At 41.0% G+C, this 22,189-nt stretch overlaps 1 protein-coding gene across 2 annotated transcripts in view; it reads left to right on the top strand.

Moving 5' to 3' along the window:
- Window positions 1–5,697: 5,697 nt before the first annotated feature.
- NXPH1 (neurexophilin 1) overlaps window positions 5,698–22,189 on the top strand; it is a 460,372-nt gene continuing 443,880 nt past the window's right edge. Inside the window, exons 1-2 of one of the 2 annotated variants that reach the window (XM_073629540.1) lie at window positions 5,698–6,796; window positions 7,433–7,602. In XM_073629540.1, coding sequence (XP_073485641.1) covers window positions 7,549–7,602 — 54 coding nt within the window. In that variant the 5' untranslated portion in view covers window positions 5,698–6,796; window positions 7,433–7,548. Of the gene's footprint in view, window positions 6,797–7,170; window positions 7,603–22,189 lie in introns of those variants that run through there. The other variant, XM_073629542.1, reaches the window with a different exon arrangement.

The following is a 22,189-nucleotide window of genomic DNA, read 5'->3' as shown; positions in this document are numbered from 1 at the left end:
AGGGAGAAAGTGGAGAGAGCTGCTTCTCTCAGGTACAACGCTGGATCGAGAATAAGCCTGCATGAGTGCCCCCATAGCAAGTGGCTTGCTATGGTGGGCACTCGGCAGGGGGCGGAGACAGGAGCTCTGACAGGAGGAGGATTAGGGCTGCTCTGTGCAAAACCATTGCAAAGCGCAGGTAAGTACAGTGGAACCTCAGATTGCGAGTAACGCGGTTTACGATCGTTTCGCAATATGAGCTATTTTTTTTTTTTAAATCCTGACTCACTTTGTCTCGCAAGATGAGCAGGATTCAAGCCGCTGGGGTGTGCAGTACCGCATTTGGCCAGAGGAGCGTGGGCGCCAGTGACGATCGGAGACACTCGGAGACGCTCGGAGACACTCAGAAATACTCGGAAACGCTCCGTACCTGAGTGTCTCCGTGTGTTTCTGAGTGTCTCCTGCGCCCCCGCACCTCTGGCCACATGCGGTACTGCACAGAACGTGGAACGGATTATCTGAGTTTCCATTATTTCCTATGGGGAAACTCGCTTCGATATACGAGTGCTTTGGATTACAAGCATTCTTCTGGAACGAATTATGCTCGTAATCCAAGGTTCCACTGTATGACATGTTTGTTATTTTTTTAAATTTAATAAATTGATGGGTTTACAATCACTTTAAAGAGAAGCCTAGAGAGCCAGTATAACCACTAAAACCAGTGTTTTCTGTCTGGGTAGTGCCTTCCCTCCCAGATTGTTTTCAAGTAGTGATTTCCTGAGTCCTCCAAGATTGGGCAAGCAGGAGGACGCTGCACTGCATGTCAAACCCATCAACTGATGTCAATGGGACCGCTTTGCAACCACGAATCAGCTGCAGTTGCGGCACGACATTTCAATACATAAAAAAAAAGACAATAAAAAAACGGGGGCATTAAGTATTACTCCCTGAATACTTGGCATCCTCTTTTCCACCCTCTGAAAAACGATCCACCACCAACCACTTTTCAGAGGGCAGTAGAGACTGACGCTCATGTGAAAGAACTCATAATGTATACTTTATAGCAGCAGAATAAAATGCTATTTTCTGCATTATACATTATACACAATATCATTATACAGCAACATTTTGGACCAGTATCTGTCCTTTATTGGACAGTTGCCGTTGCTGAAATGTTGCTTCATATTGTGGTAAAATGTCATTTATTTTGCTTTAGACATGCATGCATACACTAGGTTCACATCTATGCGGTTGATTCGTTTTGCGTCTTTTTGAACCCACGCTTTTGATGCGTCTTTGTGTGCAGTTTTCTTGCGTTTTGCTTTTTTTTTTTCTCCATAACAAACTGTGAATATCCGGTTGTTAAGGAGCGGGCAACCACCGCTTTCTTAACAAGCGATGAGTCATCGGCTGTCAGCGGGGTAAAAAAAGAATGATATAAAAAAAAAAACAAAAAAAAAAAGAATTGCCGGAAAAATAAATGAAAATGGGGAAAAAACAGCGTGGGGTCCCCCCCCCCCCCAAAATAAAATCCAAACCAGACCTTTATCTGAGCATGCAGCCTGGCAGGTCAGGAAAGGGAGAGGACGATCGAGCACCCCCCCCCTTTCTGAACCATACCAGGCCACATGCCTTCAACATGTGGGGATGCTTTGTGGAAAGGGGGGCGCCATGTTGATGGGGACAAGGGCCTCTTTCCCACAACCCTGGCCAGTGGCTGTGGGGATTTGCGGCTGGGGGGGCTTATCGGAATCTGACAGCTCCCAGATCCCGCCCCCCCCCATGTAAATGAGTCTACCCCTTCTCATTCACCAAAAATAAGGTGTGGTGTAAAAAATGACAGTAGGCAGTTTTTGACCATTCCTTTATTTAAATAAACAAACACAATGTCCCTCGAAGTAAATCCAACATCAATTACACCGCCTGCCGACCCGAAAAAAGAAAAAGAAAAAAAAAAACGGTCTGCTCCTGCCGTCCTGCTAGCTCTGCCATCTGCCAGTTCTCAAATAACTAAGGGGCAGGGTCACCCCCACCCCCTTGTGACATCATCAGTCAGGGGCATGCTGAGCTGACGCCATCACAAGAGTCATCAGCCCTTGCCGTTTTTTTCCCCGGATTTTTTTTATTGCCGGCAATTCTTTTTTTTACAATCAGCTGTCAGTGGGGAACCCCGCTGACAGCTGATAACTTATCGGTTGTTAGGGACGTGGCGGCTGCCCAATCCTTAACAACTGGCTAGTTGGACAGTTTGTCATGGAGAGAAAAAAAAAGCAAAACGCATCAAAAACGCAACTTGCATTTTTAGTGCGGGTCCATTGAAGTCTATTATCTGCTGTGGGAATAAAAGTCCCTGACCATTTAAAAAAAAACGCAGCGGCTGAAAAACGCATAGATTTGAACGTTTTCCATAGGAAACCATGTTAAATGGACTGTAGTGTGTTTCTGCAAACTGTAAAACACACAAAAAAATGCATAGGTGTGAACCGAGGGTAAAATAGATGTTAACCCTTAAGCATTCAGGTCTCATGCACACTGGACGTCTCTCCATCTCTCCTAGATGCCTTTCCTCCTGACAGCTGTGTTTTGGTAGACCCCGTTCAGGCTCATCAAGTGCTTGGGCATTAATTAATTTCATAATTATTTATTCCGGCCAATGAAATGAATTAGCACTCAAGGGCTTAATGCACCTAGCATTGACGCACGTTTAGATGTATTTACACGTATTAAGCGTTTTTTTTCCTGCCAAAATACCGCTGCTCCTGAATGCGCTGGCAGTGGGGGTTTTTTTTCTGCCTCTAAATACTCCTGCCTCCAAACTCCTTTAAAAGCCCATGTGTGCATGGACACAGGCTAACATGGAGGGGCATTAAGAGGCACATAAAAAATAGAAGAAATGCCGGACGCCCCTGGGAGCAGCGTTAAAGATGTCCAGTGTACACAAGTCCTCATAGTTACTTAGTTAAAAGAGAAGTATATGGGAATTTTGTTTTTTTGCAGAATCATACTTACCTAGGTGGATGTAACATCTGTCCCATGCTGCATCTGTCCCCCGCTGGCTCTAAGGCTGGGAACCGAGTGACCAAACACCGCCGATTGCTCAGTTCTTACAGCTCCCTCAGCAGAGAGCTGGTGGCTATTAGTCACTGGCTCTATGCTCTGCCCCTCCGCACTCACTTGAGTGCTGGGCTGTGGAGGGGGTGGGAGTGAGCCTCTGAAAGGCTGAGGCGGGTGCTGATCCAGACATGTGGGCAAATCCCGACCATATGGTTGCAATTCTTCCCGAGCCTGGACCAGCTCTGTGACATCAGCAGACAGTGGGCTTCAGCCTGGGTCACGGGAGTGCAGAATGAACTGCACACCTGTGTTCCATTGAAGAAGTACAGCCAAACAAGCTTTGGCTGTACGTCTCCTTTAATGTGGAACCCGAAAGGGAAAGTTCCATCCTCCGCCCCTCTACTGTCACATTTGGCACTTTGGGGGGGGGGGGGGAGCGGGGTACCTGGTTTTGACAGGTACCCCCTCCCACTTCCAGTCAGATGTGCTGCGGCGATCTGAGAGGGAAGTTCGGTCCCCCCTCATTCCCCGGCAGCCTTCTGGGACACATCACAAGACCCAGAAGACTACGGGCCATTCTCAAAACACAGTGTGACTCGCGCAGTAGGAAACAGGCTGTGAAGCCACAAGGCTTCACTGTCTGTTTCCCTTATTTGAGATGACGGCACCTGCACCCAAAGCTGATTGAAGTATCGGCTAGGGTGCCAACATCACTGGATGCCTGGACAGGTAAGCGTCCTTATATTATATTTAAAGGTAGCAGCTACGGTATTCGTAGCTGCTGACTTTTAATTTGTTGGGAGAGCCTGGAGGTCTTTTTTAAATAGTTACATAGTCAGGTTGAAAAAAAGACACAAGTTCCTCTTGTTCAACCAGAAGAAAAAAGAAATAAACTGAAAATGTCCAAATACACAATACTATACCCACAGTTGACCCAGGGGAAGGTGAACCCCCACCAATAAAGTATGATCCAATTTGCTGCAGTGGGGAAAAAAGCCCTTCTTGGAGCAAATAGATGTTCCCTAGATCTCTGGTTTGGTAAAGCCCAATGTATAATAAAAGTTATTGTTTTTTTGTTTAATAAAATACTGTTTCTATCTTTTTTTTTTTTATCCTGTGTTACATCTCAGTGCTGCTGATACCCCAGAGCCTCTCTGCAGCCCCCCACTGCCTACATGCATTGCAATTATGTCTGTATGGCATTTTGCAGGGTGAGTCTACTGATGGTGATAGCAACAGAGGACCATGCCTGCCTAATGTGTGTTGAAACAGACTCTTGTAGTCTCCATTCTTGTAATTGAGTGACAACACGGAAGAGCAATTGGGAGACAGGCAGAGAGTGTTGTCACCCTGTAACAGGAAGTCCCCTTGAAAAGTGACCTTCAGGGCAGGATCATCAGGTTACTATTTTAATGAAAGATGCAGATTTAAAAATACTGAAATTGACTTTTGAAATTATGTTAATATATTAAAGCTTTATATGAGATTTTGGTGATTGGGTTCGCATTTACTTTAATAGAGCTATTTTATGCACTTCGAAATGGAAATCCCACAGTGTGGGTTATTTGTGGTGTTTGAATAGTTATGTTGGCTCGATGTCCTCTTCTTCAAAACAGGTTCCATTTCAAGTAAATAAAATGATACGAGTTAATTTAATAAGGCAAGACAAGCTAGCAGTGATGTGGTATCCCTACATCTGTGTGATATAATGGTAAGGTGACAGTTCTTCCAATATCACAACAGACAATGACATTTGCTTTTTTTGTCAGCACCCATAGTGCAGGTGAGTCATCTGAGCACCAACACCCCTCACAGCATGCTGGGGCTCCACAGCCACCAATTATCTATGAGGATCAGTTTGTCATCTGCCACACTACAACAGTCATTGCAGCCTATGTCCTCTAATGGACACAGTGGGGCTTCAAGGATGATTTACTTACATTCTTCACAGGATAATTCATTCCTTTCATTTTACTTCTTTTTACTTAAAAACAAGAAGGAAGGAAGGAAGCGTGGGAGGGAGGGAGGAAGGGAAGAAGAGAAAGGCAGGATGAAAGGAAGGGAAATACAGGAAAGGAAAGGGGATAAAAAGCAAGGAAGGCAATGAAAGGAAAAGAGAAGCTAGAGGGAAGGAAGGAAATAAAATGAAGTAAGGAAGGAAGCCAAGGAAGGAAAAATGGTAAAAAAGAAAGAGGTGAGAGGTAGGAGGGAAGAAAGGAAAATAAAGGGAAGTAAGAAGAATGAAAAAAAAAGAAGGAAGGAAGGAAGGAAGGAAGGAAGGAAGGAAGGAAGGAAGGAAGGAAGGAAGGAAGGAAGGAAGGGAGGAAGGAAGGAAGGAAGGAAGGAAGGAAGGAAGGAAGGAAGGAAGGAAGGAAGGGAGGGAGGGAGGGAGAATGAAAGGAAGGAATATAAAGGGGAGGAAGGAAGGCAGTGAAAGGAAAAGAGAAGTTTGAGGGAGGGAAGGAAGGAAGGAAGGCGTAGAAGAGAAGAGAGGAAAATAAAGGAAAGGAGGAAGAATGCAAGAACAAAGAAAAGAAGGAAGGAAAGAAGGAAGGAAGGAAGGAAGGAAGGAAGGAAGGAAGGAAGGAAGGAAGGAAGGAAGGAAGGAAGGAAGGAAGGAAGGAAGGAAGGAGGGAAGGGGAGGGAGGGAGGGAAGGGAGGGAGGAAGAGATAGGAGGTAAGCAAAGAAGAAAAATGAAGGGAAAGGAAAGGAAAGGAAAGGAAAGGAAAGGAAAGGAAAGGAAAGGAAAGGAAGAAGAATGAAAGAACAGAGAAAAGAAAAGAAAAATTAAAGGAAAGGAAGAAGAATGAAAGAACAGAGAAAAAAAGGAAGGAAGAAAGAGATTGGAGGGAAGAATGGAAAAATAAATGAAAGAAAAAGGAAGAAAGGCACACAAAGGGAAAGGAAAAAAGAAAGAAAGGTCATGTTGCAGTAGAGGGGACAACACAAAGATTAACCCCCCCTGCAGACTATAGTCTGTTCTTGTAGGCAAGGTCGTTGGTGATTGGTACACGCAGCCATTTGGCAGCAGGTTATGGTGGGATAGGCAGCCAGCTATCCACTGAGTTGATCTGAACTGTAGAGTTGCAGGCTCTTCATTGCCCTCTCAGTGAAGTAATCATCCATTAACTCTGCAGAGTTGGCACCAGCTCCTCCACCGCTCTTCATTGCACGTAGCAGCATTGAAAAATCAGACAAATCCCATTTCCAGCCTGCTCCTCTGGAAAATGACAGTCCTATGTACCTACCTTCATAAAGGAAATTTGCCTTATAGTTGTTTGTCATACGCACGTCACCCCCTGAAATATACAGAAAGGAAGCCCCTAGTGGCAGGGTCAGGTATTGCAGCAAAAACATTTTTTAACAGTGACCTGAACTCATGTGCAAAGTAACACTATTTCATGTGATCCCTGTGGTTCTAGCTATGACCTTTCCACTGCCTCTGCTTCAAAAATCTGTCTCTAATGCAAGGCACTTTTTTTATGGACAGTAAGGATGGATTGGAGCCAAAAGTAGTAACATAAAAGGGGCCCCCCCAGATCCTTCATGGGGGGCAAATGGAGATGTGCTTCCCATATAGTGTGCCACCAGCAAACGGATTATCTGATACATCCCTCAAGGCAAAAGCTGCTCAGTGGTCGAAATCCAGCAACAAAACACACCATTGGGACCAGCACACATCCACACAGCCTATGTGCTGTTAGGTGGTGCAGGTGCACAGTGCACACGCTGAGGACCTCTGCACTACAGATGCTCAAACAGGCAAGTGACTATAACATGCTATGTGTTGTGGATAAAATTGCATGCATGGCAAAGGGGTGGGTATAGAGGGTTGGTGGTTTCTGCTTTTTTTCCCATTGCTTGGGACCCTCTGCCAGTTTTATAGAGCTAACTTTCCCTGCTCTCCTAATAGCCAAGCACCCCTTAACCTGCCCTCTTTGATGCTTGTCTGGCACCCCCTAATGTTGCAGCCCTGGATGTGTCTGGTCTCCCCCTGCAAGCTATAGCAGAATGCATCAGCTCAGGCAATCAGTAAAGAGCTGAGTCCCAGCAAGCAAGGGTCTGCCTATTCCCCATTCAGCAACCTATTGCAATCTGACTGCCCCCCCCCCCCCACCTAAAAAAAAAAAAAAAAAACAACACTCACACTTGCACTGATCACAAGTGATTTCTGCAGCAAATTTCCAACCCCTGTGCAATCTCATCGCTTCTTCTTCTTTTTTTTTTTTTTTTTTTCTTTTGCTGGATTAACTTCATTTCAGCAGATCGTGCTCTGTTTGCTGGTCTCTTGTATCCAGAGCCCCCCTTGTGCACTCTTGCAGCCCCTCTCTCCTGTTGTCTACAGAAGTCTAACCTTGCCTGTGTGATCATGGGTTGTACAATGTCCTTCTTATCCAGGCTGCCCAGAGCTGTGAAGGTTTTGTGAAGTGGATGTCAGCTGGTGGATTTATGTTCCTGGAGGAATATTAGACACCCAAGGCAGGAGAATCGGGGAGGAAGTCCCATCCAGGAGGATGCATGCTCTATACTGTGTGTCAGCGCTACTGCTCCAGTCCACCCTGCAGCTGGTGAGTGCCATACCTGCCCGTTGCCTACCTTCCCTTCTGGTCTTAGGAAAACACATGCGTTTGACTTTCACAGATGTTGCTCAACTCGGATAACGCCCAGGACCAGTTCTTTAATTCATTAAGGGGAGGGGGGGATTGGGGTGGGGGGGGCTGGAGCTCAAGGGGTCATCTGAGTAAGGGCTACACTATATGAAAGGTTAATATATCCAGTGGAACTACAGGTCCCAGCTAGGATTTGTGTGCAGAACTAGAGACTAGGTTAGGAATGATCTGGTTTTCTTAAATGGTTGTGGAACTCAAAGTCCCAGCTGGGTTTGCTATACAGACCAGACCCGAGGTGATTTGGGGTTATTAGTGGTTTGGGGAACTAAAAGTCCCAGTTGCGTTTGCTAAATTGACCAGACCTGGGGTGCTATAGGTTTATTAGGAATTTGGGAACTAAAAGCCCCAGCTGGGTTTGCTATACAGACCAGACGTGGGGTGATCTAGGTTTATCAGTATGGGGAACTAAAAGTCCCAGCTGGGTTTGCTATACACTACAGACCAGATCAGGGATGATCTGGACTTCGCAGTGGCTGAGGAACTCAAAGTCCCAGCTGCGTGTGCTATACAGACTAGACCTGGGGTGATCTAACTTTATCAGTAGATGGGGAACTAAAAATCCCAGCGGGGTTTGCTATACAGACCAGACCTGGGGTGATCTAACTTTATCAGTAGATGGGGAACTAAAAGTCCTAGCTGGGTTTGCTATACAGACCAGACCTGGTGTGATCTAGGTTTATCAGTATTTGGGGAACTAAAAGTCCTAGGTGGGTTTGATATACAGAACTACAGGTCAGCTCTGGACAGGGATGATCTTGACTTTCTAGTGGTTGGGGAACTCAAAGTCCCAGCTAAGTTTGGTATTCTGACCAGACCAAACCAGGGATGACCCGGGCTTCCCAGCGGTTGGATAACTAAAGTCAATACAGAACTACAGACCTGACCACCCCAGACCAGACTAGACCAGGGATGATCTGGTATCCCCAGTAGTAGGGGAACGAAAAGTACCAGCTGAGTTTGGTATACGAAACTACAGATCATACCAGGGATGATCTGCCCCACTCCCCTTCCCCAGTGGTAGGGGAACTAAAAGCCCCAGCTAGGTTTGATATACAGAAATGCAGATCATACCAGAACGGGAATGATCTGGTCTCCCCAGTGGTATGGTAACTAAATATACCAGCTTGGTTTTGTATACAGAACTACAGACCAGGGTGAGCTGGGCTCCTATGTAGCTTTGCAACTAAAAGTCCCAGTTGGGTTTGGTATACAGTAAAACTAGACCAGGGTTGAACTTGATGCCCCAGTGATTGGGGAACTAAACATCACAGCTAGGTTTTGTCTACAGAACTACAGATCAGACGAGTTGATCTTGGGTCCTCAGTGGTTGGGGGAACAACAAGTTCCAGCTGATTTTGGTATGCTGACCAAACTAGGAGTTTATCCCGTGGCCCAAATGGTTGTGGAACAATTAGCTAAAGCAAGCATAGCCGGCTAGTCATTACAGTAGTCTGGCACCCCGCGGTTCTCTGGGTCTTGGGGAACTAAAAACACCAGCAAGTCCAGAAGCTAGGTCTGGTCTATGATGCAGGGAGCTTGATATATATTGTATAGAGTTTTACAAGCCCGAGTACGTACAGGTTATTGGGACTCATATGGTACTGTAACTCCGAATGTGGTATTCCTGGTTCTCTTGAAGGACTGTAAGTCTCAGCAACTTCAGAAAAAGGGTTGCTTTATGGTGTAGAAGGGGTTGTATGCGACTCTCCGCTGGGAGAATGAACTATAAGTGCCAGCATTCTATCTAATGTTTGATCTACAGCAAATAATATCAGAGGAACCTCATTGTGATACCCAACCTGCTGGGTCAGATGTATAGCACTAAAGATTTCGGAGGATGGGGGACTACAAGACCCAGCAAGCAGGGTCACTCGATAGATGTGCAGTTCCTTAGTGCCTGGAGAACCATAGACATCTATTCTTCTTAAAGAGCACTGAAAAATGCAACCGTGGACTTTCAAAAAAAAAATCTTAAAATATTAACTTTGCCGTAGCTCAATCTGAACTAAAACTAGCTTTAAAGTTATAAAATGCATTTATTAAAATGCCTGTAATCCCTATGGAAGCATAGATCCCATCCTACCTATCGATCCCATAAACCAATAAGTCGTGTTTGAAGATGATTTTGTTGCATAAGGTCCACCTTGAGAGCAGCTCAAGACTCAAACTTTTGCTAAAAGATGCAAAAGCAGTCCAGTTTTCTAAACTACAATGTTTAGTGCCCTAAAAATTCCTATTTTTTTTTGGCAAATAAGGGGTTACTGAATGCATTTTTTTGGGCAATGAAGGGTTACTGAATGCATGAGACCATATAGACGAAAATGGGGAGGAGTGGGGGAGTATATGCACTTGTAACTAAGCTTGTATATGTAATAACAAAGAGCCTCTTATCACAGACAACCAATTTCTATATGATTGACAACAAGCAGACGCTGTACTGTTACTGCCACCAGCACTGTACTGGAAATGAACTGGGAATGGAGGAATTAGCCTTTGCATCTGAAGCAGCACCCAGTTGTCTGTTCTAACTTGCGCTCAGGGACCTTACCTTTATTGTACCAGCAGAGGGCGCGCCGCGTCACACTGACTTGGCATTCTGGCTTGGCAGGTGAACACTGAAGCTTCAGACACAGCTGTTTGACCCCCACCCCCCCCTCCCCCCTACTTTTTCTTTTTTGATTAAGATTCATGAACGACACTTTAGAAGCCAAAGCCATGAACATTCTGAATTGATAGGAAATCCGGACCTTTCACAAGCAGGATGAGAAAAATACTTAAAAAAACTTTTTTTTTTTTTTTTTAATAGGACTGTAGTGCGAGCTTTCAAGGGAGGTTCCCCGTCTTATATAGCTATTTCTAACGACATGGGCAAACAAAATAGAAATCAATATGCTACGTTAAATTTTAAATGTGTTTGTTGGCACTTAAACTGTTTTTTCCCCTCCACTCATTATAACAACCGCCTTGGATTTATCCTAATGCAGCTTGCAACACCAAGCCGCATTAATTCTGCTTTAATTGTAAACTGGGAGCATTTGAAAACCATTCAGTGTGCAAATTATGCTGATTCAATTACCGTTTAGTTACAGGACTTCATTACCTGAATGCATTTTCACAGGGGGTTGGCAATTGTGGATAGGAGACAATTTTCCAATTCTGCTGGAGACATTGCGGCATTTTCTGAGTCATAAAAAACTGAGCTGAAGAAGAAGAAGTAGAAGAAGAAGAAGAAGAAAAAGGAGAAAAAAAATGACAGTAAACTTTGCAACAGTGATAAACCCCCATGGCCTTACCTGTCCTCTCTCAGGTAGTCACCTAAGCCCATGCAATGCCACCGACAATAGAGTTGCCTTCTAGTTTACCCTAAATTTTCATTTCTACTCACACTAGTCCTTCACTACAAGTTATACGATATATAATAGTAACTAAAATCCTTTTGTTGAAACTATCTATCTATCTATCTATCTATCTATCTATCTATCTATCTATCTATCTATCATCTATCGATCTATCTATCTATCGATCTATCTATATATTAACAATTTAGAGGCTGATATCAATTCTAAAATATCCTAAAATAATTGTCATACACAAACACAAAAAGCCTAACCACATCCATGTACACCAGTTTTCAATTTGTCCAGCTTGCCTGTATTTTGGCACTATAGTTCATATATATTATACAGGCCACAATACAAATATAATATCAATTATTTGTTTGTAGCATATTAGTTTATGGCCTAGCATATACTAAGGCCATGGCCCTAAATTATAACATTTTCTTTTAAAATTACCAAAACCATATAACATAAGGTCAAACCTAAACACTTTGTATACAGTCAGGCAGGCCCTTACAGGCACATTTAAAGCTAATTGAACAAGAAAATTGTATAATATAGTTACATAGTTAGTCAGGTTGAAAAAAGACACAAGTCCATCCAGTTCAACCTTAAAAAAAAAAAAAAGATAATAATGTATGGCCAGCTTTAGTAAAAGGTTAGTCGGTGAAGCAGCTGTATATTCTATAGTGTGTAGTGGAGTTGGTCAGGGCCGGGATAAGGGGCACTGAGCTGTCCAAGGTGCTGAATTAGATGTCCAAGGTGCTGATCTGGGTATCAGCAATCCAAGGTGCTCCACTAGGTATAAAGCTATCCAGGGTGCTGATCTGGGCGTGATCTATCCAAGATACTCAATTAGGTGCTGAATTGGGGTTTCAGCACTTTAGGGCGCTGAACTAATTTCAATTTTCCAAGGAGCATGGACGGTGTTGACCTGGGTTTGAGACTATTCGAGGTGCTGAACTACTATTAGCTGTTCAAGGTGCTAGCCAAGGTTGACCTGTCCAAGGTGCTGAACTACTATTAGCTATCCAAGGTGCTGAACTACTGTTAGCTATCAAAGGTGCAGAGATGGATGTGAGCTGCCCAAGGTGTGCTGAAACTGAACTACTATTAGCTATCCGAGGTGCTAACCTGGGGGGGGGGGAGCTATACAAGGTGCTTACCTGGGGGTGAGCTATTCCCAGGTGCTGACCAGAGGGTGAGCTATTCCAAGGTGCTGACCTGAGGGTGAGCTATCCAAGGTGCTGACCTGGGGTGAGCTATCCAAGGTGCTGACCTGGGAATGAGCTATCCAAGGTGCTGACCTGGGGGTGAGCTATCCAAGGTGCTGACCTGGGGGGTTGAGCTATCCAAGGTGCTGATCTGGGGGTGAGCTATCCAAGGTGCTGACCTGGGGGGGAGAGCTATCCAAGGTGCTGAACTAGGTTGAGCTGCCCAAGGTGTTGAACAGCAGTGATCTGGAGCTGAACAGTAGTGAGCTGCTTTAAGGAGCTGAACTAGGTTTTACACATTTCCTCCTTCAATACAAGGTCTAAAGCCACATTGTATCGTGTGAAAGACAGCCCGAAAGTCTCTAGCGTTGTTTGCTGTGGATAAACATTGTGTTGACCTCAGCTCAGCCCTCTGGATAAATGAAGCTTTTCGCTGGCTAAACAATACTTTTGCCGGCCAGGCCCAGAGACAGAGCAGGCGATATTATTGCATTGCCGGGTGTAATATACCAACTGCACCCTGTCACTGCCATCGACAATAATCAGGGCCGATATAATTAGAGGCCTCTAGTTCTATCAGTGGGGTTTACAACTATCAGCTATTTCACCTTAGGACATACACAGGCATCCACCTGCATTATTGGGACAAGGGATTGCATTTAGCAAAATGCGTCTATTAGAATTTCAATGCTCATTTTTTTTAACTTTATATATGAGTAAATCATTTTCTAAAACACCCAATAAACAGTGCGCATTGATTTAGCAAAAAAAAAAAAAAAAAAGAAGAGCTATAAAAGCAGGCTAGAGATGTGCTATACTAACGCAGGTCATTTGTGCAAATCTTTTGAGAGATAGATGACATTTCAGACTATTTACACCATCTCCTAACACAAACAGGCTCCCAGCAAATCTATGTGTATGGAAATGGTGATTAGACAGGCAATAGAAGCACAATCGTTACTACATCTCAAAGTCGGCTGCATTGTTAAGCAAGAGGTTCAATGTTTGTCGGGTGACAAGTTTTAAAGGTTTATTTTTATTTTTAGTGGCAATTAAATAACTTTTTTGTTACCAGAAAATATCACGATGTGCAGATATTCTGTATTTTTATTTAGTATTTCACCATGTATGTAATAATTGAGTGTCGGCTGTGTGGTCAAGACATCGGCTGCAGCTCTGGAAAATCTTCTGTCGGTGAACTTTGCACCGAGCTGAAGATTAGTACATGGATGTAATAATCAGCGGCTGCAAACTATAGGGAGTGTGGGCTCCTTCTATGGACCGCATTTAAGCTTTTTTCTTTTTTAAATTAATTCCAGTAAAGGTCACAGCGACAATAAAGGAACCATATTTAGTCTTTAGCTCGGAGGTAAATCACCTTTTAGGTACAGTAAGTGTCTCGTTTTTTTTGCTCAGGGTAGAATTTTGTGAACAAGTGAAAAATCCATGGAAGAATAAATGACCTTTGTTAGGTGGCAAAGGAAGCCAGTAGTTAACTCATTACTACCTGCCTATTATTTGGATTAGCAAAGGGAATAGGTTCAGCATAGTGTTTTGTGGGAAAGGTAGAGCATTGCACTACTGAGATAACCAACCTCTGGGAAGAGACATGAAAAGGGTTATTGAAAAAGGCTCAAATACTTTTAGACTGAGTGTCCATATCTGTATTTTATCATATTTATATATTAGGTGTATCTATCATAACATCTATCAGAAATTTTTTTTTGTAAATAAATTTATATATATATATATATATATATATATATATATATATATATATATATATATATATATATATATATATATATATATATATACAGTATGTGTGTGTGTGTGTGTGTATATATATATATATATATATATATTATATATACAGTATGTATATATATATATATATATATATATATATATATATATATATATCAGGGCTCTCCCATTACTTCTGTATTTAACTGTATTGTAGTGGTGCTGTACCCCCTTTATATTGTAAAGCGCTGTGCAAACTGTTGCCACTATATAAATCCTGAATCATAATAATAATATTAATGAAGTAAGCAGTACATGTTGCAGATATAGAAGTTTGGAGTGTATGCAGTCATTGTAGAGGCTGGATGTACAAGCTCTGGAAAGGGATATGAAGGGGATTATGAAAACAGGGCCATATATTTTTAGCCTACCTGTCTATATGTACTTGGACATGCTTATATATCAGGTATCTATATATATCCTATCTATTTATCTATCGATCTATGAAAAACACAAGCTATTAGCACAGACACAGGTTACGTATAAACCTAGCCTGTCTATAAATGTCTCTATTTCTTAGGTTTAATCCACTTATAATGCTCGTTATAGCACCATGCATGATTGAAAATGATTTACTAGTTACCTTAGGTATTCACACACTATATAACACGTTTTTCAGTTATATATTGTTTTGGCTATTGAATTCATATGAACCAATTCCTGTAAGTTTAGAAATAAATTCTGGTAAGAATGTAACAGTAAATAGTACAGATTGTGATCTGCGGTAAAAGGGTGCTTGTGATTGTGACTACTGTAGTTAACAGTGTCCAGAAAAAATGTGAAGTCAATAGACATTCTTCTCCCTCTATCTGTAATCGGATTGTGGACTGGGTGGCTGCTTGTGTTATCACACAACTGTATTTTCTTTCGTGTCTCTCTCTTATGCTCTGTCTTCCCTTAGCAAAGTTGTGGATTTGATTTATCAGCTAGTTTAGCCCCCAACCAGCTCTGCTTGTAAGTCAGCCTTCTAAACCACTTTCCTGAGTACTTGGTAAATAAGGGGCTTTAGCCATTTTAAGCAGCAGATTGACATGTTGACGACTCTGCTTTAAGGAATGTGACAATAGAGAGGAGGGGAGGAAGAGAGGAAAAAAAAAAATTCCCAAGGCCCGGCAAGGCACTCCATCAAGGATAAAAAGCCAGTGCTTTACGGATGTCACTCAATTTATTGCAAAAGTCGAATGAATTACGTTTAATGAAAGCAGTCCCTAGATTAATCTTACTTGCAATTTCCTGTTTTGGCTCTGTTGGATGGATAGCAAGAAATTCCACCTACTAGCTCACACTATCCCCAAATCTCTATTACTATGCAAGCTCTTCTGCTCTTTTATTGAGGTGATATATGCATTCTTTTTCTCAGCTGTAGGGCTACAGTTAGCTGTAGAGGGATATGGTCACCTTGCCCTTAAACTGGTTACAGGGCATCAAGTACTTCCTCTGTGCTGATAGCTAGCTTGATCTACTATTTTCACATTTATGCAGTTAGAAAGTTAATACATTTTCCTATAAAAAAACAAAAAAAAAAACCCATATGGCTTCAGACACTCTTCCATCCAGTATTGTCCAGCATTGTTCCACTCCGGCCCATCCTTTGACTGTACATCATGCACTGAGCACACTTTGATGATATCTTAAACTGAAAAGTAAATCAGTCATGTGTGAAGCAAGATCTCAGTGTTGTAGGTATAGCTAAACAATGTAGAAAATCCTTTTACTTTATATAGCCATTGCAGAGTAACTAACAGTGGGACTACAATGGCTTTAGATCCTGCTTTTTAAATATTCATCTCTAAATAGAAAGATTCATGGCATGCTGGACAGTGCTATATGATTGGACACTAGATATTTATTCCAAGGGACACAAACTTCCACAAACTTGCTGCTGCATCTAGGTAGTGAAGAGTTTTGTATTGATGCTCATTTTGTCAATGTTATAGAAGTCTGCCTTAGATTCCAGAAGTTGCCCACCCCTTCTGCATAAACTGGTCATGATTTGTAATGATGACTCAGCTAATTGTTTCCTTTTCATGTTTTCACACATTATTTATGACAATGTTTTTTTTTTTTGGTCAAACTGGATTCCAAGGCCTACTGCTTTTTCTACAACTAGTACTACCTACTTTAGTGACTTTTTGAGCTTCCTATTGCTTGGGAGGTGTTAATTAAGCCAGTGATAATTTAGAGTCATATTAGGAAAGACAATATAGCTTTTTAAGGCCTTTTCTAATAAACAAGCAAAAAATAAAAGCTACAGCTCCATGCCTGCAAATGAGCAACTGCAGCCAAGAAAAAAAGGGGCAGATGTAGTCTATTGCAATGAAGTAGATATTTATTCCTATTTTATATTTTTCTCTTTCTTTCTTTCTTTCTTTCTTTCTTTCTTTCTTTCTTTCTTTCTTTCTTTCTTTCTTTCTTTCTTTCTTTCTTTCTTTCTTTCTTCCTTCCTTCCTTCCTTCCTTCCTTCCTTCCTTCCTTCCTTCCTTCCTTCCTTCCTTCCTTCCTTCCTTCCTTCCTTCCTTCCTTCCTTCCTTCCTTCCTTCCTTCCTTCCTTCCTTTCTTTCTTTCTTTCTTTCTTTCTTTCTTTCTTTCTTTCTTTCTTTCTTTCTTTCTTTCTTTCTTCCTTCCTTCCTTCCTTCCTTCCTTCCTTTCTTTCTTCTTTCTTTCTTTCTTTCTTTCTTTCTTTCTTTCTTTCTTTCTTTCTTTCTTTCTTTCTTTCTTTCCATAGTTTTACAATATTGACTGTTTTCCTTTTGGATCTTTCTTAAAGTTCTGTAGACGATAGGAAAAAAAAAATCAAGATAACACAGGAAGAATTGACCATGTTATGGGCTGTCTTGGTCTATTTATTTTACTCACAATAACATAAATTGCTGCTTTGGAGAAAGAAAAAAAAGGTGTTTCCTTAGAAACCATCTGTGCTTCGGGTCCTGAGTCTTTCTAATTCCCTGTTCCAGTGAGGCATAGAAAGGCTACCGATGATGGAGAGCAGATAAATGGTGTGAAACCCGGCGAACGAGAACAAAAAAATGACTACATGGATTAGGGTCACCGGAATCTACATAAGTGAAATTAATTTCTTGACACTTGGATGCTATACTATCCTTGTCCTGGCAAGCATGATGACCTGTGTTCATGGTGGCTGTCCAAAAAGAAATACAAAAATATATTTATATATATATATATATATATATATATATATATATATATATATATATATATATATATATACATATATATATATACATACATATATATATATATATATATATATATATATATATATATATATATATATATATATATATATATAAAAATATATTTTTGTATTTCTTTTTGGTTATCTATTATTTAGTCATTCTGTCTATTTCTACCATACCGAATCAATTGTCATTTTTCCTTTAAGTTCTATCCTGTCCTATGGAACATAGGAAATAGGAAAAGGAATTGGACATTTTTGATTGGTTATAGAGGACGTTTTTGTGACAGAAAGAAAAAAAAAAAAGAAAAAAATGATCTATGTAACTTTACTATGAATTGAGGTTCCAGCTATATAGTTCAAACAGAATAATATCTTTTTCTCTTGCTCTTTTTCTCACCTGCACTCTCGGTCTCCCTTTGTCTTTCTTCCTTGCACTCAATTTTCTTTCTCCTGCCCTTAATTTACTAATTGCCTTTCTTTTGCTCTCTCTTTCACAATTGTGTCTCCCTGCATTTTAAAGCTGTGAAAAGCCATATAAGTATTGCCTTTTTTGGTTTAGCTGTGGGTTTAGTAAATAAAATCTCTGATATATATATATGTATATATCTATCATGTTATGTAGTCAGTGGCTCTTCAGGTATTATTGTGTTGAGATAATGCAATGTGTAAGTATCTCTGATGTGATACGTGAATTGGAGCTCTCATTGTATCTTGTAACAAAGCCCTGAAATCCCCCCCTCCCCGCTGGTCTAGGCTGTCCCTGTGTGCTCCTGTAGACTCTTATAATTTATTGCAGACAATGTATAGGTGCCGAGGAGCTCAGCTGGGGGAGATTGTATTGGTATTTAAAGACTTCAGAGCGATAGCAGACGAGCAGCAATCTTTACCCACATCCATTATCGATTCATAACTTTTCTAATATTGAATAGGCCTGATAAAATGGTTTCGATGGGAAAATGAGACAGCTACCCCAGGGACAAATTGACTTCTTTCTCTGTGATTAGAGCAATGAGATACAAAGAGATAATACATGCACCTTTTATATGGACACAATAGAAGAAGCCACTAGAGGAAGATAATGTGGGCGTGTGTGAGCCCCCTGTCAAGAGGGTTGCAAATTCCATTGTGCCACTGAAATCGACTTGTGGGCCTCGGTGTTTGCACTGTAACAACATTGCATGCCCAAACTCAAGTAAGGTTTGGGGGTCCCTGGTCTAGATCAATCAAGTTTGCCTATATTTGCCTGTATTTTGACTAACAACAACCCAGCAGTTGGGTGATGGTTTACCAGCCTTTCACAACCTTTTTACCCCAGAAGAACCCTTGAAATAATTTTCAGGTCTCGGGAATCCTTGCTAAATATCAGTTCATTGGTGGTCAGTGAGAAAAATTTCCATTACATTGGTAGTCAGTGGGAAAAATGCAAACCTTAGAGTGGTGGTCGGAATGCAACCCCTACGGCTAGCTACAAATGATCATGCAACTGGCTCTACCAAGTGGCATTCCACAGAACCCCGGTTGACTGTTTTTTAATAAACAGAAGCAGAATCAGCTTTATTGGTCAAGTTATGAAGTGGCTTATACTGTGATAATGCACCACATCCCTTCATTATTATTGAGATATAGAAAATAGAAACAATTGAGATATTTAATGTGCTACTTGGAGTCAACAAAATACCCTTGACACCAAAAGCAATTAGACCACAGTCCATGGAATATATGCACACCACCAGACAAAATGATATATATAATACAAAATGTTATTGATGTACAATAAAATTTTAAAACGATTCAACTTAAAAGCACAGTGGCATTCTGCACCCTATGTCAATAAGGGTGGTGGCCTAATTAACATCCAACGATATAATGATTGCAGACTGAGAATCAGGGTAATGTAAGTAGTGATAGGCTTGACCACCCCTCACCTAAAGCTCAACATGTTTCACGTGATTCGATTCCTTGTTTTTAGAATAAACATATCATTTATTGATGTCTCTGCTTAATATTAAAATGGTCATAAAACCAAACAGAGTAATATCAGGCATACATGTAAAGTCAATTTGTTCAATGAGAATTATATATATTACGTTGAAAACAAAAAATAGAAAAAATAGCTTCCGCCTATAAAGTATACCTTCACATCCCTTATATACAACCACACTGTGGGGTTGATTTACTAAAACTGGAGAGTACAAAATCTGGTTCAGATTTTTTTTTTTTGTCAAAGCATAAAGAGGAGCTCCAGGGCCCTCCCCTCCAAAAAATATAAAAGTCAGCAGCTACAAATACTGTAACTGCCGACTTTTAATACTAGTGCACTTACCTGTCCAGGAATCCAGTGGTGTCCTTACCCCAGTGGATTTTTCAATCAGCTATCGGATGCTGGCAGTGAAAACAGCAGTAAAGCCTTATTGTCTTAAGGACTACTGCGCATGCGGAAAGCGGGATGTATTTGAGAATGAGCCAAATGCGTGGAAAGGAGGGGGGCAAACTTCTGACTCAGTTTGCTGCGGCAAACTGATCCAGAAGTGGGTACCTATCAAAACCAGGTACCTGCTCCCCCTCCCCCACAAAGGTGCCAAATGTGGGGGGGGGGGGGGGGGCAGAAAAGCAGAGCTTCCACTTTTGGGTGGAGCTCTGTTTTAATTGAACAAGCTGAAGTTAGAAGCTGATTGGCTACTATTCACAGCTGCACCAGATTTTGCACTCTTTAGTTTTAAATCATCCTCTGTGTACCTTTGCAGGGTTTTGAATTGACCCTGTTTCTTTAAAAATCCACTTGGATGGTGGTGGTTACTGTTCTTCAATGCATTTTTTTTTTTGGGGTGATATTTATTATAGAAAAAAGTAAAAAATATTGTTTTTTTTTTTTTTCAAAATTGACACTCTTCTTTTTGTTTAAAGCGCAAAAAATAAAATCCGCAGAGGTGATCAAATACCACCAAAATAAAGCTCTATCTGTGGGAAAAAAAGGACATCAATTTTGTTTTTGTACAAAGTCGCACGACCGCGCAATTGTCAGCTAAAACAACGCAGTGCCGAATCGCAAAAAATTACCTGGTCATTAAGGGGGCAAATCTTCCGGGGCTGAAGTGGTTATGGGGCCACAGACAGCAATAAAAGATGACAGGTGTTCTAATCCTTCTGCACTCTGTCCAAAACTAAAAAAAAAAAAAATTTTGCTTTTAGTTATACTTTATGGAAGATTGCAAGTTAATATGCTGATATGCGTGAATATGCTGATATACGTGAATACAATTTGCAATTATTAGCTCTACACCCAGTTACTATATATATATATATATACATATATATACATATATATATATATATATATATATATATATATATATATATATATATATATATATATATATATATTCTAATACTATACAAACAAACAATGGGGTTATATATGTTTTTCCTTGTTTTCTAGCAACTCTTTTTTTTTTTTTTACCCCACTCCTCTGAGCTCTTGAAGAAGCTGACAAGGCGAAACATGTCAGGATTGTGATAATCCTCCCCAATGTGATATCTCAATATTTATTTTCTTCTGCAATGTTGGTTGTTTAACAATACTCTGAAAATACTATATATATACATACACATAGGGAGGAATCACTATCTTCAGGGGTGTTGGGGTTTGAAAAATGAGTTTAGATAGAACTTCTTTGGTTTTAGGGATGTATATGCCCAACATAATATTATTTTAATGAATTTTGTAATAAAAAAAACTTTTTTAACCCATGTCTGTGTTCAGGTAATCATTCTGAGAGGAGGTTTTAACACCTTTAAACCCTTTTTTTCTACTTTTTGTATTTGCACATTTCGGGATGTGGTGATGAGTATTCAACTGATCAGCTGATCAGCCAATCAGCTTCTAACTTCAGCTTTGTCAATTAAGCTTTGACAAAAAAAAAAAAAACCTGGAAGCTGATTGGTTTCTATACAAAGCTGCACCAGATGATGTTGCACTCCCCAGTTTTAGGAAATCAACCCCAATGTCTCACTGTGATCTGTAGACATCTAAGAGCTGAAGTAGTACAGACAGTGCAATTTGGTAAATTTGCAAATTAATATTTAGGTTTTCTTGAGTGTAACAGCTTAGGGGAAGACTCATGAACACATAATCAGTCTGGAGTAGTAGAAATCTGCTTCCTCCAATGCTGGTCCAGCTTCTTGCTTACCAACAAGCCAGTAAGACCAGCCAATCCAGCCTTGATGCCAGCCAAAACGCTAGCCTTGAAGTGCCTTCTTTATGGCCTCCATGCAACTTTCTTAAATGCCATCTGCAAGCTTTAAAAGAAAAGTCCTAAGATATTAGGCTCAATTCATGAAACGTTACCTACCGCTTTAAGATCAGCGGCAAAATAGCTTGCAATGTTTTTCAAAAAATATGTTTGTAATTCACTAAAAACCACTACTAATATAGTGCATGCACTATTTTAGTAGTGAAACCTTTTGATATTTTAATGCCGGTGTTCTGTCAAGTTAGCCGACTGGTCAGAAACTCCAACCACATCACTTCCAGTTTCTTTAAATCATCAGTAATTTGAGATTTTGTACGAATTGCTGTTTGGGCACAACACCGGCGACCGAATACAGTCCGGTACAGGAAGATTTAGCTGTTTTGACAGCACAGCAACTAATGAGGACAAAGTTGTCGCTGCCTCTCTGGCGGCCATTTTGTTGGCTACTATCGGAGCGGAGTAACAATCCCCGTTGATGGTATTGTGCACTAGACTCTATTCAGTTGCCGGTGTTGTGTCCAAACAGCAATTTGTCAAAATCTCCAATTACTGATGGTTTAAAGAAACCGGAACTTAAGTAGTTGCAGTTTCTATTTTTGAAGGAGTTGGCTATTTTTACAGAACACCGACACCCGTCTGCTTCCTTAGCAACCAGTAAATAGCTGGTTGTTAAGGACG

The sequence above is a fragment of the Aquarana catesbeiana genome, linkage group LG05 (genome assembly GCF_042186555.1).
Source record: "Aquarana catesbeiana isolate 2022-GZ linkage group LG05, ASM4218655v1, whole genome shotgun sequence".
NCBI lineage: Eukaryota > Metazoa > Chordata > Amphibia > Anura > Ranidae > Aquarana > Aquarana catesbeiana.
The sequence above is the reverse complement of the archived record's forward strand: the minus strand, read 5'-3'. Positions and strand labels throughout refer to the sequence as shown.